Source organism: Nothobranchius furzeri, chromosome 5, assembly GCF_043380555.1.
Source record: "Nothobranchius furzeri strain GRZ-AD chromosome 5, NfurGRZ-RIMD1, whole genome shotgun sequence".
Taxonomy (NCBI): domain Eukaryota; kingdom Metazoa; phylum Chordata; class Actinopteri; order Cyprinodontiformes; family Nothobranchiidae; genus Nothobranchius; species Nothobranchius furzeri.
Window position 1 is genome coordinate 35,506,727 of NC_091745.1, and position 15,785 is coordinate 35,522,511.

Consider the following 15,785-nt stretch of genomic DNA (forward strand, 5'->3'; position numbering starts at 1 on the left):
AATAGACAGCTGAATTTTGTGGGCGTGGCCTATGTTTTGAAATAGCGCCCCCTAGGACCATTTAAACTATTAGCCCCAAGCCATGCTTTGACTGAGGATTACGAAATTTGGTACACTAATGTGGTGTCTCAGGACCTACAAAAAAGTCTCTTGGAGTCAAGTTCAAAGTCGCACAGGAAGTCGGCCATTTTGGATCAAGTACGCGATTTAGTGGTTTTCGCACACGTTGTTTGGAGAGTGATGCTCCGTCGCCCTTTTCACCAATCTCCTTCAAACTTCTGCTATATACCCTTAAGACATAGGGGAAAAAATTTAACCGTCGGATTTTTCAAAAGTTGAAAGGTGTGGGCGTGGCTAAGCCTCAAACTTTGACCTGTCGCCACGCTACTCTTTTTTTCACAGCTCCCTACTGGACTCCTTTTACCCAATCACCAGGATTCTGTGGCAAACAGCAGTAGACAAGTTGAGGTTACTTGGTCTCCAGTACTGGCAGGTTTTGAAAAAAGGCGGGGCTTTGGGACCATGGCGAAAATCGCCATCACGCCATGGAAATACGTTTGTCTCATTTCTTCAGTTATCGTGATATTGCTACGAAACTTCTGGTGAGTGATCCTAGTCTGAGCTCCAAGAGAAATAGACAGCTGAAGTTTGTGGGCGTGGCCTATATTCTTAAATAGCGCCCCCTAGAGCCATTAAAACTTTCAGCCCCAAGCCATGCTTTGACTGAGGATTACGAAATTTGGTACACTAATGTGGGGTCTCAGGACCTACAAAAAAGTCTCTTGGAGCCAAGCGTAAAGTCGCACAGGAAGTCGGCCATTTTGGTGCAAGTACGTGATTTAGTGGTTTTCGCACACATTGTTTGGAGAGTGATGCTCCGTCGCCCTTTTCACCAATCACCTTCAAACTTCTGCAATACACTCTTAAGACATAGGGGAAAAAATTCAACCGTCGGATTTTTCAAAAGTTGAAAGGTGTGGGCGTGGCTAAGCCTCAAACGTTGACCTTTCGCCATTACTTTACTTGACTTAATAACTCCCATGTGCATGATCAGATCTTTTTCGAACTTTGTCTGTGTGATCATTGACCATATCTGTAAACAATGACAATGTGGACAGCTGACATCACCTAAGCCCCGCCCCCTGACTACAGGAATTTATTTTTTATGCTGAAATGCCCATATTTGTCCCCTCTAATTTAGTCAACATGACCCTAAGGTCATGCACTGTCTTCATGATGCTGTAATGACCATTCAGATCTGATAGCTTTCCAGAAAGGGAGGGGCTTTGATGCCATGGCGAATTCTGGCGTAACGCCGTAATCTTAATATTCAATTTAATGGTGAGCTCAGAGGGGATGCTGAGTCAGGGTGAGGTGCAGACTAGGAGGCCATTCGCGGTTTCTGGTGTCGGGGTGGTTGACGTTTCTGTTCTGTCAGACGTGCACTGGTGCCCCGGGCTGCCGTCCAGACCGGAGCGGCGCGGAGCTGCGAGGGCCGAACGACGCTGCTTGCAGCTTTAATTATTATTATTTTTTGTTATTCCGTGCCCCCTTTGAACAGCTTTTTGGGGACCTTAACATACCCCAAAACTCACAATATTTTGCACACTTGTCAGGCCTGGTGAAAAATTTGATATTTTAAAGGTCCCAAAAAAATCGCAAAGAAAATGGCTGAACAGCGCCCCCTACAAAGTGAAAAAAACCCCTCTCCATAAAGCTTAGTTTATCGTACAGTTATGAAATTTGGTATACTTGTAGTACTCAACAGTCCGCACAGAAAAGTCTCTTGCAACCATGGTCAATATCAAACAGGAAGTCGGCCATTTTGGGTTGAAATGGCGATTTTTTGCCTTTTTTGCCGTTTTTAGGGTCCGTCTCTGATTGGATTGCTCGATCATTTTTCGCACGATCGTCTCAAAAATTGTGTAAAATTGCTCAGAAGGGATGGGCGAACAAAATGAGATAAGGATTCTGAGTTTTCGTATATGTTGAAGGGGCGGAGCCAGGCCTCGAAGTTTGACTACTCGCCAAAAAAATTTAAATTGCTATAACTTCATAATTGAACGGAATAGAGTTACCAAACTTTCTGTGGTAATTTGTCATTGACCCACAAAGTAAATTGAATGGTCGGTTGATGACATCACACAAGCCCCGCCCCCTCAGGACCAAAAAGGTCAAGTTTTACTGTGAAAGGTCCCAAATTGCCCCATTTCACTTAATCACCACAAATTTGGAGCTGGTAACTCAAGGCAAGTGGGGGTTGCTTGGCGTCACTTTATGGGAGTTTTCGGCAGAGGGCGGGGCTGTGGCGGCGCGGCGAAGTAAGGCGTACTGCCGTGGCCTTACGTTTGCCTCCCATTTCTTTATTTCTAAAGATGTCGTCACGAAACTTGTTGTGAGTGATCCTAGTCCGGCCCCCCAAAAAATCTGACGTGAACATTTCTTGGGCGTGGCCAATTTTCTGAAATAGCGCCCCCTAGGACCATTAAAACTGTCAGCCCCAAGCCATGCTTTGACTGAGGATTACGAAATTTGGTACACTAATGTGGTGTCTCAGGACCTACAAAAAAGTCTCTTGGAGCCAAGTGCAAAGTCGCACAGGAAGTCGGCCATTTTGGTCCAAGTACGCGATTTAGTGGTTTTCGCACACGTTGTTTGGAGAGTGATGCTCCGTCGCCCTTTTCACCGATCTCCTTCAAACTTCTGCTTTATACTGTTAAGACATAGGGGAAAAAATTCAACCGTCGGATTTTTCAAAAGTTGAAAGGTGTGGGCGTGGCTAAGCCTCAAACTTTGACCTGTCGCCACGCCACTCTTTTTTTCACAGCTCCCTATTGGACTCCTTTTACCCAATTACCAGGAATCTCTGGCAAATACGAGTAGACAACTTGAGGTCACTTGGTATCCAGTCCTGTTAGGTTTTGAAAAAAGGTGGGGCTTTGAGAGCATGGCGAAATTCGCCATCACGCCATGGAAATACGTTTGCCTCTCATTTCTTCAGTTATCGTGACATCGCTACGAAACTTCTGGTGAGTGATCCTAGTCTGACCCCCAATAGAAATTGAGAGATGCAGTTTGTGGGCGGGGCCTATTTTCTGAAATAGCGCCCCCTAGGACTATTAAAACTAACAGCCCCAAGCCATGCTTTGACTGAGGATTACGAAATTTGGTAACCTAATGTGTTGTCTCAGGACCTACAAAAAAGTCTCTTGGAGCCAAGCGCAAAGTCGCACAGGAAGTCGGCCATTTTGGTCCAAGTACGCAATTTAGTGGTTTTCGCACACGTTGTTTGGAGAGTGATGCTCCGTTGCTCTTTTCACCAATCGCTTTCACACTTCTGCTATATACTCTTAAGACATAGGGGAAAAAATTCAACCGTCGGATTTTTCAAAAGTTGAAAGGTGTGGGCGTGGCTAAGCCTCAAACTTTCACCTTTCGCCACGCCACTCTTGTTTTCACAGCTCCGTATTGGACTCCTTTTACCCAATCACCAGGAATCTCTGGCAAGTAGCAGTAGACAAGTTGAGGTTACTTGGTATCCAATACAGGTAGGTTTTCTTAAAAAGGCGGGGCTTTGGGATCATGGCAAAAATCGCCATCACGCCAAGGAAATACGTTTAACTCTCATTTCTTCAGTTATCGTGATATCGCTACGAAACTTCTGGTGAGTGATCCTAGTCTCACCCCCAATAGAAATAGCCACCTGAAGATTGTGGGCGTGGCCTATTTTCTTAACTAGCGCCCCCTAGAGCCATTAAAACTGTCAGCCCCAAGCCATGCTTTGACTGAGGATTACGAAATTCTGTACACTAATGTAGTGTGTCATGACCTACAAAAAAGTCTCTTGGAGCCAAGTGCAAAGTCAAACAGGTCGGCCATTTTGGTCCAAGTACTCAATTTAGTGGTTTTCGCACACATTGCTTGGAGAATGATGCCCCGTCGTCCTTTTCACCAATTGCCTTCAATCTTCTGCTATATACTCTTCAGACATAGGGGGAAAAAGTCAACCGTCGGATTTTTCAAAAGTTGAAAGGTGTGGGCGTGGCTAAGCCTCAAACTTTGACCTTTCGCCATTACATTACTTGACTTAATAACTCCCATGTGCATGATCAGATCTATATCAAACTTTGTCTGTGTGATTACTGACCACATCTGAAGACAAGGACAATGTGGACAGCTGACATCACCTAAGCCCCGCCCCCTGACTACAGTAAGCCTATTGTTTTATGGTTAACTGCCCATATTTGTCCCCTCTAATTTAGTCAACATGACACTAAGGTCATGCACTGTCTTCATGATGCTGTAATGACCATTCAGATCTGATAGCTTTCCAGATAGGGAGGGGCTTTGATGCCATGGTGAATTCTGGCATGACGCCGTGACCTTACATTTGATCATAACTTCCACAAACAGCCTCCCATCTGCACGAGACTGAACATGGCAATCAACAATCATGCCCTTTAGCCAATGAGACACAAACGGGTGGTGAGATTTGTATAATGTCACCACAGTGCCCCCTACACACCATTTAAACAGCAATAACTCCTACAGATGAGGTCGTAACTGCACCAAACTTGCTATGTGTCATCACACAAAGGCACTCAACACAATCCTGAGGTAATTGGTTAATATCACTTTAGCTCCGCCCCCTGACAGATATTAGGCCCTGAATAATACATGCATAATGCAATTCACACCAAACTGCATGCAAATTGTTGTTGTCAACCTACAAACTGCTCCATGGGATATTTTCCTAAATTTGGGACAGCGCCCTCTAGATGCAATAAAACCTTTGTAACTTCTAGAAAAAAAGCTCTAAGCTATATCAAACATGGTGGGAGTCATCACACAACTGCAATCAACACATGTATGTGCTCACTCATTCAAATCACTTTAACTCCACCCACTTACAACGTTTTGTCTCTAGATGACCCATGCAATGTTTGATTGATGCCAAATTAACAGAAAACCATCTTTCATGAGCAAAGATAACCTCAATGGGATTTTTATGTAATTGGTCACAGCACCCCCTAGATAAGACTAAAAGTTAATAACTTCCTAATACAAGGTCAGAATGGCACTAAACTTGGCTTGTGTCATCACGTGACTGCACCGAACACATTGATGTGGTTGTTGAATCAAACCCCTTTAGCTCCACTTCCTTTCAGCTCCCTGGTTCTAGGTAATACAAACGTCTGATTGATCCCAAATTAACAGAAAACCATCTTTGTCAACCAAAGATGCCCTAAATGGGAAATGAATGTAATCGGTTACAGCAGCCAAACCTAACATCATTCTTCAATACATTCAAAGATAAAGGCCATAATTGAATTAAACTTGGTTTGTGTCATCACTTCACTGTAACAGTTATAGGTCATCGTTGATTCAAAGACCTTTAGATCTTCCACCTTTTAGGCCTTTAGCTCTACATACCACACGAAACATCTGATTTACGCCAAACTAACACAAAGCCATCATTGCCTACCTTAGACGACATCAGTACTGCAATGTGGTGCTGCTATGGGATGAGCAAGCATGCGAGCGAGACATGTAGTTGAGGCAGCAACAGACGGAGCAGTATCTAAGACAGCTGCAACAAAATCACTAAGTCATAGCTACTGCCAATTATTATTCCAGCTGACCTGCTCATATTCAATGGTGGCAGAGGACAAATAGTTGTTCCCCAGATAAAGGGACAAGACACACGTATTGCAGGATGCAGCCAAAAAGCAGCAAACTAAAGTTTATTTCTGTCTAATATTTGTGAGGGAATGAGGGAGTCACATAAGAGGAAAATTAAGCCCCTTCCACTGTGCCATCTTCTCTACACAACAAATTATTACAGACCATCAACATTAAACTCCCAATTGTCAACCATTCTCCCATTCTCTCTAGCAATCATACGTGACTTAATGTGTCAATATGCATTTTCTGGGGGACATTCAGTCTTTAACGAGAGACAGCCAGTTAATATTATTATGATTGCATGTAACACATTATTAATATATACTTGACAGCTATATTGTAAATACAGACACAAAAAATATACACAAGCACACACCAATATAGTTTCATTTTGGGTTTCGCCCTGAACCTCTTTTGGATAAGCTGCCACTGTTTGTACTTTCTCCATCATGTTCAAGTTCAAGCATTATACATTACACTGTTATTTTATGTAATTTATAGTTGTAACAATTAAAACACTAACAGGTTTTACCTAAATTGTATATGACTAATAGGCTATTTGGAATTTTATGTGTAATGACATATTTAAATAATATAAGGTTTGTCTTCTTGTAAAATCATACTTGATAAAGTAGTCTGCACTATCAGCAGGGCAACACAGGGAGTCGAACCCCGTCCCAACAAGTGGGAGTACCTGTACCATTGCCTTTGCTTTTTTTGTGCAATATGACCAGGTAAAGCAAACCCTGCATTAAGAACAGCATCACAGTAAGCCGCTGAAGCTTTAACCACTACACTTTATTAGTTGTGAAAAAATTTAATGACAGTCCAATTGCAATTCAATTTGTGTTAAAATATGTGTTCAATACGTTTACGTATATTATCTAACTTGTTATGTTATGCAATGCTGTCTTATTGCAAGTAACGAAACCATAAACAATATTTTTTTTGGTTTTTTTGTTTTTTTTTTTTTTTTTTTTTTTACATTTCAGAACATATGGTACATGTTTGTATAATGTATATGAATACAGTATACAACAACTATATATATACACAACACACAGTAAAAAGCACTATATGATTTAAAAATCCCTACAGCCATTTAACACCACACATGATGCCCAGATTACCTATAAAAATCACTACGGCCATTTAACACCACGCATGATGCCCAGATTACCTATAAAAATCACTACAGCCATTTAACACCACACATGATACCCAGATTACCTATAAAAATCACTACGGCCATTTAACACCACGCATGATGCCCAGATTACCTATAAAAATCCCTACGGCCATTTAACACCACGCATGATGCCCAGATTACCTATAAAAATCCCTACAGCCATTCAACACCACACGATGCCCAGATTACCTATAAAAATCCCTACAGCCATTCAACACCACACATGATGCCCAGATTACCTATAAAAATCCCTACAGCCATTCAACACCACACATGATGCCCAGATTACCTATAAAAATCCCTACAGCCATTCAACACCACACATGATGCCCAGATTACCTATAAAAATCCCTACAGCCATTCAACACCACACATGATGCCCAGATTACCTATATAAATCCCTACAGCCATTTAACACCACACATGATGCCCAGATTACCTATAAAAATCCCTACAGCCATTCAACACCACACATGATGCCCAGATTACCTATAAAAATCCCTACAGCCATTTAACACCACACATGATTCCAAGATTACCTATAAAAATCCCTACAGCCATTTAACACCACACATGATTCCCAGTTTACCTATAAAAGTCACTACAGCCATTTCCAATGACACATAACTATTATCACCACAAAGTACTAAAACCATTTTACGACATACATGATGACCCGATCAGGAAAAAAAGCTACAACTGTTTAAATCCACAAAAAATTCCCTGATGGTCACTAAAATATGTTGGCATAACAACTGCCTCCATTTCATAAACCTTTGATTTTATATAAACGTGATCTATTAAAGTGCCCCTTTCTGTGGTTGGATCTGTGACTATTTGGGCATAGCCTCTGTCAGTCACAATTTTCAACACCACAGATGACTTTAAAATGTCATCATTAAAATCCCCCATCAGCAATACGTTCTCACTTTGAGGCTCCAACCAATCAAGCAACTTTACTAAATTTGCTTGGAATACAGATAGAGGATACAAAGGGGGCCGATAAATTACAGCCATTAGTAGGTTTAAACTAACAAATTTGTAAGTTAAACACTCCAAGTTCACGTCTTGAAGCTTTAAAAGTTCAAAGGCCACTCCTTGTGCAGTATAGATGCCAACACCACCACGTTGTTGGTCTTGCAACGCCGCCAATGCCGCTTGATTACTAGTATACGATAAATGTCGTGGACAGTTGTAAAAACTGTACCCATCAATCTTTACCGTATCTGAACAGGCTGTAGTCAGCCATGTTTCTGTGACAGCAATACAACTTGGTTGCAAATGCCGTGTGCAGAAAGCCAAGTCTTTAACATGTCTATTCAAACTTTGGACATTCATTAAAAAGAAAGTAAAGACAGATGTGTTAAATCTGTCCCACTGTGTATGTCCACTCAGAAGTGGCGCCATCCTACTGACAGCAACCGTGATGTCATCTTTACAGTAGATTCTTTTTGCATCAAACTTCTGAATCGTGAGCCCAGAAAGAGTCGTGACACGACTAAGGGCAACATACGCTTGGCCAGGCGCAAATATTTTACTGAGACTGACCACAGCTGTGTTAACAGTCAAGCCCTGTACTTTGTGGACAGTACATGCCCATGCCAGTTTGAGAGGAAATTGACGTCGTAATCCACCTTTAACAGTGGCTTTTTCCTCTTCTGGTTCAATAGGTGTGGAACCAGCTAAATTTGATGACAAAGACTGGGAGGTTTTCCTCCTCTGCAAGCCTACACGATGGTCATCAAATTGAACATAAACCTTTTTAGGAAAGGTGTCATTTTCCTGCATTATAATCTCCGTCACAATACCACAGACCCCGTTTACCAAACCATCGGCAACATCCACATTTTTGCACAACATCACACGCGCACCCTTACCCAACAACAACTCTTCAGCCAAATTTGTGTTCGAAGCTCTAGCATGATTACCTTCCAACAACTTCAGTTTGCCAGTTTTTTTATCATTAACATAATCTTTGGCTTTAAATGATATATAATCAGGACAAGTCTGACATAATTGAATAATATTGTGCTCATTTACTTGTTTATTCGTCGCAAATATGTGCAAGGCTGAGCTCACCTCACCTGTTTCACAAGTTTTTAGAATCTTTAAATCCTCAGGTAACAGCGGTTGACCTTTGGAATGAGTCCTAATCCTATTTAACAGCTGGGAAAACACTGCATCTTTTTGTCTAACTATCTCTGTTAATTCAACAACCTTAAATAGATCAGTCCATATGCTGCTACCTACACCATCAGAATAGAGTGGTTTCCCTTTAACAGGAGGTAGCTGGAAAAAATCTCCAACAGCCACAACACTGACGTTTCCATAAGGTGAAAAGTTCCCCGTTTGTTTAATCTGCCGCAATCTACCATGGACATAGGATAAGAGGTTGTGATCTACCATTGATATTTCATCTATAATGAGAAGCTGGAGATCGCAAAATCGAGAACGCAAAGAATTGAGCTTCTCTTCACCCAAAGGAGTGTACGGTAAGCGTACATCCTTTCCTATAGAAAATGTTGAGTGGATTGTTGTGGCCTCCAAATTATATGCTGCTATACCTGTGGGAGCTGTTAAGAGCACACACGTGTTGTCGGGATGTTTACAAGTAGGTGAGAGTAATCTTTTAACTTCATACTCTATCGCGCGAATCAAGTGACTTTTCCCTGTGCCCGCACCGCCAGTAACAAAAATATGCAGTGGTTCAGGATTAACGCCATTAACTTTATCTATACACCACTGCCGGATCTGATTAAAAACAGAAAACTGTTTCTCATTCAAAGATCTAATTAATGCCAGGCCTTCAGTTCTACTCATGACGTTTCTCTTCTCTAATCGTCCAATGTCTTTAGATGACGGAGCTAAATCTGGGATGATTTCTGGGTCATCGTTTACCGTTTGTGAGCTCTCTTTTAATATTTCCACACATTCCAAACGCTCAACCTCCAACTCTGGACACAACTCACACCAAGCATTCTCTAACATTGCATCACCAACAATATTGTCCACAGCCTCCAAACGATCAGATTCCATTTCATATTTACCCCGATTTAAATCTACAACAGACTTTACAGAACGGTTTGCTCCATCAACAAATCTAATAAAACCGGTTCGGTAAAACTCCTCAAATGTTTCACAGGTTGAAGGCTTAAGTTCAGTATCAAAGCGATGTGGCAGAAACAACTGCAACATGCTTTGATAAAACTTCTCTGGTTCTCTGGTTTCAGAAAAACGGGCGTAACGAACAACGGCTGGCTTAGTCCGAGTTCTTTTTGCGACAAATCCGAAATCACTACTCAACTGTACGGGGTTTTTACATTTCTCGTTTTTACTCAAAACACGATATTCTGAAGCAAACGTCGCAAGGCACATGTCATTAAATGTATCATCATTAGGTCTGTTCTTATAACGGTCAGCTATGCCGCACATCCACATGTCGTCGGTACTGAGATCCTGTGACATTGCCTTTTGTCTCAAAACAGCAATGGGTAGACTCATTTTCACTACATTATCACCAGTGGGAACAAAAACTACTTTTCTAGAACACTCTTTTAGATGCATGTTGGTTAGTCTGTACACAGCTTCCTGTGCACAAACATCTCGGTTATGAAGATAAACATTTCCGAGTGTCTTCAAAGCCTCTTTAGCACTAACATTATCTTTAGCTGCTTCTCTTTGAGAATTAGCAAGCAGAAGGCCAATTTCCCGCTCGCTTTTGGACATATAAGATACTATATAAACACAACACGCATAAGCATCTACACAATATTGGATATCAATATTAGCATTCCAAGCTTTTAACAGCAACCTGCTATACTGATTAATCCATATCTCATCAACTTGCCTCTTCAAAACAACATGTGTATTTCTACAAAATCGTTTATAAGCCGTTTCAAATAATTCCTGGCTAATCCCCAGGCCTCTAAACAGATCTTCCACACTGGTATATGGACAGTCGTCACTAGAAATTGCAGTCTTTACTTTAGTTAAAATGGCACTAGCTACATCTTTGTCCATTTCTTGTTTACGTGATTTATCTTGACACAAACAGGGACACTGCACAGTAGAATCGGTTTTATCGCATTTACAAGTCTTTGCTGCATCTTGATACTTTTCACCACGGCTAATAAAAGTTCTAGTAGATGCAGGTCGTGGAAAATTAAAACGACAAACAGTATTTTTCTTTTTACAAGTCTTTGAATGTCGTTTTGAATGTTGCTGCACAGATGAGACTACTTCAGACAGTGAATCTTCTTCAGGAGGGAGTTCACATGTCACATATTTGTCAATGAATGCAGTGACCTCCTCATCTGTGTTCTTGTCTAAAACTGGAGCACCAGAAACCCAAAACAGACAATGACAATGTGGAGAACCACGCTGCTGGAACTCAACACGATAATAGTAATCTACAATCTTACCGATGGGATTGGCAGGAGACATAAGAACTTCTCTTAAGAAGACGTGCCATCGAAAATCAAACATTCGAGCAGCAGTGACAGGATTTCTACGCAGCAGTTCACATTTATCAGCCCACTCCAGCTGTTCCACTGTCTGTGTTCTGCCTTCCTGTCTCAAAATACTGTACAGGAGATTAGTCCATCTCATATCTGCTGACGAAAATGATGCAAACCATGTAGGTTTGCCCAGCATTCTAACACATGCCAGCAGGTCGCGTTGTGCAGTCTGCCAAAATGCAGGTGTGCCCCGAATGGGTTTGAGGAAACGATACCCATCATCAAACTCCAACAGCTTATTTAAGGAATCCTGATCCTTTACCAAATTACGCAAGTCATGGGATTCACCACTTTTACCTTTACGCAGAGCTATAGAAACTTTAGACACAACCTGCTCCAGTTCAGACATGTACTGCGCAAAAAAGATATATTCGACATTATGAGCAAATCGCCCATCAGCGTGAAGAAGTCTAGTGTTAAAATAACGATTCAATGTCAAATTATATTGCCGGCTTTCGTGGTATGTTTTTGATCCTGAAGGAAATAATACAGGGAAACATTTTGCCTCATTTGTAATATCAGATAGCAATTTCACCGGATTATTACCTTCACCAGGAGCTACATTTAACACGTTGTCAACATACTGATCTAATGCTTCTTGTCCTATATCCACTGGCATGAGACAGGTGTCCTGAAACATACAGTGTTGCTGTCGATCATGCAGCAGTTCGTCTTCATCCTCTTCTATGCACGCACCCTCATCTTTATCAGCAACACTATCCTTTTCCGATACAGAATGGTCATCCACACGAGAAAATTCATTAATCCACGCTTCATTGAACTGTACATCTTTGTAATGTAAATTATGATGTTTTAAATACTGAAGAGCTTCCTGGACATGCACTGCGTCAACATACTGATAATCATAATGGCCTTTATATGTTAATTTACGTTTTAACTTTACAGGTAATAAAGACCCCTCCATGTTGGTGCGTGGTAACAAACTGCACGTTTCAACTATATTTGCTGGTACACAAGTTACAGGACCATGAATTCCATTCTGACCACCTTTAGGCAGAGCCAACATTTTCATAAATGGTATATTTAAAGCTATCAAATGTTGCTCTAATGTATTTAATCGTGCCAACTGAGGTGGGATGGGATCAACAGTCAGTTTGTTGATTGAACTCTGTGGAGGTATTTGACATTTGTTAATTTTATAATGGCAGGTGTAACAGATATACAATGAATTTCTAGATGTATTGAAAAACTCACATGGTGACTTGCAGGCACTGGTGCATCTATGCACATAATCTTCACTTATACATTTATCTGCTATAAGTGACATTTCTTTGGTTTTTTTATAATACTCTTTGCGACAATTTAAGACCTGATGTTTAAATAACAATCGAGAGCACACACAACACACAAAATCAGGTCCATCTTTTACCTTCTCCAAAAATTGCTCAGTGACAAAATCAAAGTGTTGTGACTTTAATTTAATCAGCTCTCGTTTGTGCTTTGTACTTTCTATTAATCGGGTTTTATGTTCAACTTTAAGATACTGCCTTCTACTCAACTCTCTTACTTTTTGTTGATGAGATAAATTATGGTGGTATTCATGAATACTCCTCCGTTTAACTCTTTCTTGATGAGGCAAATTATGGTGGTATTCATGAATACTCCTCTGTTTAAGTCTTTCTTGATAAAGCAAATTATGGTGGTATTCATGAATACTCCTCTGTTTAACGTTTTCTCTGTAAGACAATTTATGACGATAGTTATATGAACTCATCTGTTTAACTTTCTGTTTATGTGCAGAAACAAATTTGTATTTAAATTTGCTGGAGTTGATTTTTGTCATCCTGTATTCAAAACTTGTCTTATATAATTGTTGGTACTGAGTTTTAACTTTTTCATTAAATGTATTGTCATTTCTATATAGAAAGGCTTTTGTGAAATACCTTTTTTGTTTTTTATATTTAGACAAAACTTTATTCATTTTGATACTTTTAATGTTTGGGTCAGCATTTAACTGCTTTTTTGTTGATCTTCTGCACCTGTTTACAGTGTCTGACAAAGACTCAACTCTACAAAAACCCAAACATGTTTCTTTGTCACCCTGCTTAGTGCAAATAATAGGTTTAAAAATATTATTATAGTTTGACAAATAAAGTCCCTCAATGATGAAATTACTGGATTTAGGGCTATATTTGATCCACTCAGTGCCATTATTAATAAATATGTGCACGCCTAACATATTAGCTGCAGCCCTAAATTCTACTTCTGTAGCACAGTGACCTACATACTTCATCTGGGAGTTTTCAATATATTGTGACACAGAAGCATGTTTTCCCAGGAACTGTTGACACTGTTCAGTATTTTTTAACATGTATGAAACAACAGAAAGTCGGACCTTACGATGGCCTTTCTGTGACCCACTAATTGAATGAGCTACAGCTCTGAAAAAACTATTACCATCTTCTACAATATCCTCTGTCTTACACACATTTCCTAAAGTCCCACATGGTGTAGAGTCTTGGGATGTGTGTTTGTCATAATCTATTTTCAACATGTTACAAAGAGTTTTACAAACATCTGCAGACAGAGGAGTAAAAGCATTGGCATGATCAAAGACACGGGCATCATGTGCTTCTATAGAAGCAGACACAGGTTTTATGGTCTCTAACCGATCCTTTAAAGGTTCAGTTGCAGCTTGTCGAGTGTTATATTTTCCAGAATCATCATCTACAGTCTTGCAATACCCATAACATGTTTCCATGTTAGGCTGTTTAACACAAACGACGGTCTCATAATGGTTACCATTACAATTTTGTAAATAAACACCTTGATTAGATATGCTGCTGTAGGAGCTGTATTCAAGCCATTTATCATTACAGTAAGTGAAAATGTTAATGCCAAAATAATCAGCGGCAGCTTGAATTTCTACCTCAGTTGCCCAGTTTCCTACATATTGCATCCTAGACGAGTTAAGATAGTGTGGAACCGAGGAATACTCACTTCTTAAAATACTTTGATATGTTTGAGGATTCCTTTTTAACTGGTTTACCACAGCGAGCCGAAATTTTCTATGATGTTTCTGGGTGCCAGTAACAGCTCGACTTACTGCCCTGAAAAAACAGTTTCCATCACCCACTATTTCCTCATTCACACATGGTACACCCAACTCACCAACACCACAACAAGCATAATCACACTTTTCATACTCCACATTCAACCGTTTACACAGAACCTCTGACACATCACTAGAGATGGGATCAAACTGCAAAACCTTTGTCGCAACATCACTAACAAAAACAACAGAGTCCATATCCTTAACATCATCAATCTTCGTCCTTTTGCATGCTGTGGATGTGGATGACCTTTTGCGCTTCTCCCCTTTGGCCTTCGTGGGAACTGCGCTTGTTTGTTCAGATACATTTTTAAATGTGTCCATCTGAACAATATCCACTCCAGTGATCTCAAATGACTTCTGAGATCCCACTAGTTTACTAGCAAACCTCTGAAAATGTTGAAAAACATTATCAAGGTTTGCAAAGTACACAACTACACTCTGTCCTGTCGGGTCTACCATGCCGTCTGCAGAGCGTGCATGGGAATCTACTACAGCATAACGTCCATTATCACAAATGATAGCGCAAGTATTGCCACTTAATGTCATAATGCAAGTTTCATGCTGTGTGCACATCTTCTGCAATCCATCCAGGAGAGGAGTGTACACACCAGCATCTATTAACTCGCCTTCAACTACATCTACATCTCCTGAAACAAAATCCCCGTAAACAAGCTTAAAACGCTGTTCTTCTATGTCAATTTCCTTTGGCAAGTCTGGAACAGAGAGAAACTCATGTCCACCTCTAATCTTTTTGTTGTCGCGCAAATCTGTGTACAGCTCATTTCCTAACTCAACAACGTTATCCAACACGGCAAAGTCCCAAGAAAAAACACTCTTCTGTTTGTGCTTTGTTAAAGCAACAACAGTAATAGCTGCACACTGAACTCCCCCATATTTAAAACGCCTATCGCCCTGGTGAAATGATCCTAGGATAGAGTCTAAACGTGTATCATCCTTGTGTAAGATTGTATCATCTTCATCAAAATTATTTACAACAGAACTGCTTGAAGGTTCCTGAACAGTTGTCTCTGGAACTAGAGATGAAAGCAAAATCTGTGAACGCATGCAAGAAGGGGTGTTAGTGGACTGACCTCTGGGTGATGCATGCACGTGATGGCAATCACCCTTCTGGCCAGAAGGAGGCATCACAGCATGAGCAGCACCAGACCCAGAGACAGACCCAGGACAACCAGATGCCTCCTGATGGTGGGGTAAAGGCAGCTGGTCACAGTCCAACACCTATATAAAAGAAATTAAAGGGCAATACATCCTAAACACCATCAAGATTTGTTTAGTTTTTATGTTTGAAACACACACT

The 15,785-nt window shown here is 40.6% G+C and overlaps 1 protein-coding gene across 4 annotated transcripts in view; it reads right to left on the minus strand.

Annotated features, from left to right (window-relative positions):
- Positions 1 to 2,456: 2,456 nt before the first annotated feature.
- Positions 2,457 to 15,785, minus strand: part of LOC107373244 (uncharacterized) — a 32,693-nt gene continuing 19,364 nt past the window's right edge. For all 4 annotated transcript variants that reach the window (XM_070551620.1, XM_070551622.1, XM_070551621.1 and 1 more), the window contains one exon: positions 2,457 to 15,706. In XM_070551620.1, the coding sequence (XP_070407721.1) occupies positions 7,568 to 15,706 (8,139 nt within the window). In that variant the 3' untranslated portion in view covers positions 2,457 to 7,567. The remainder of the gene's footprint in view (positions 15,707 to 15,785) is intronic.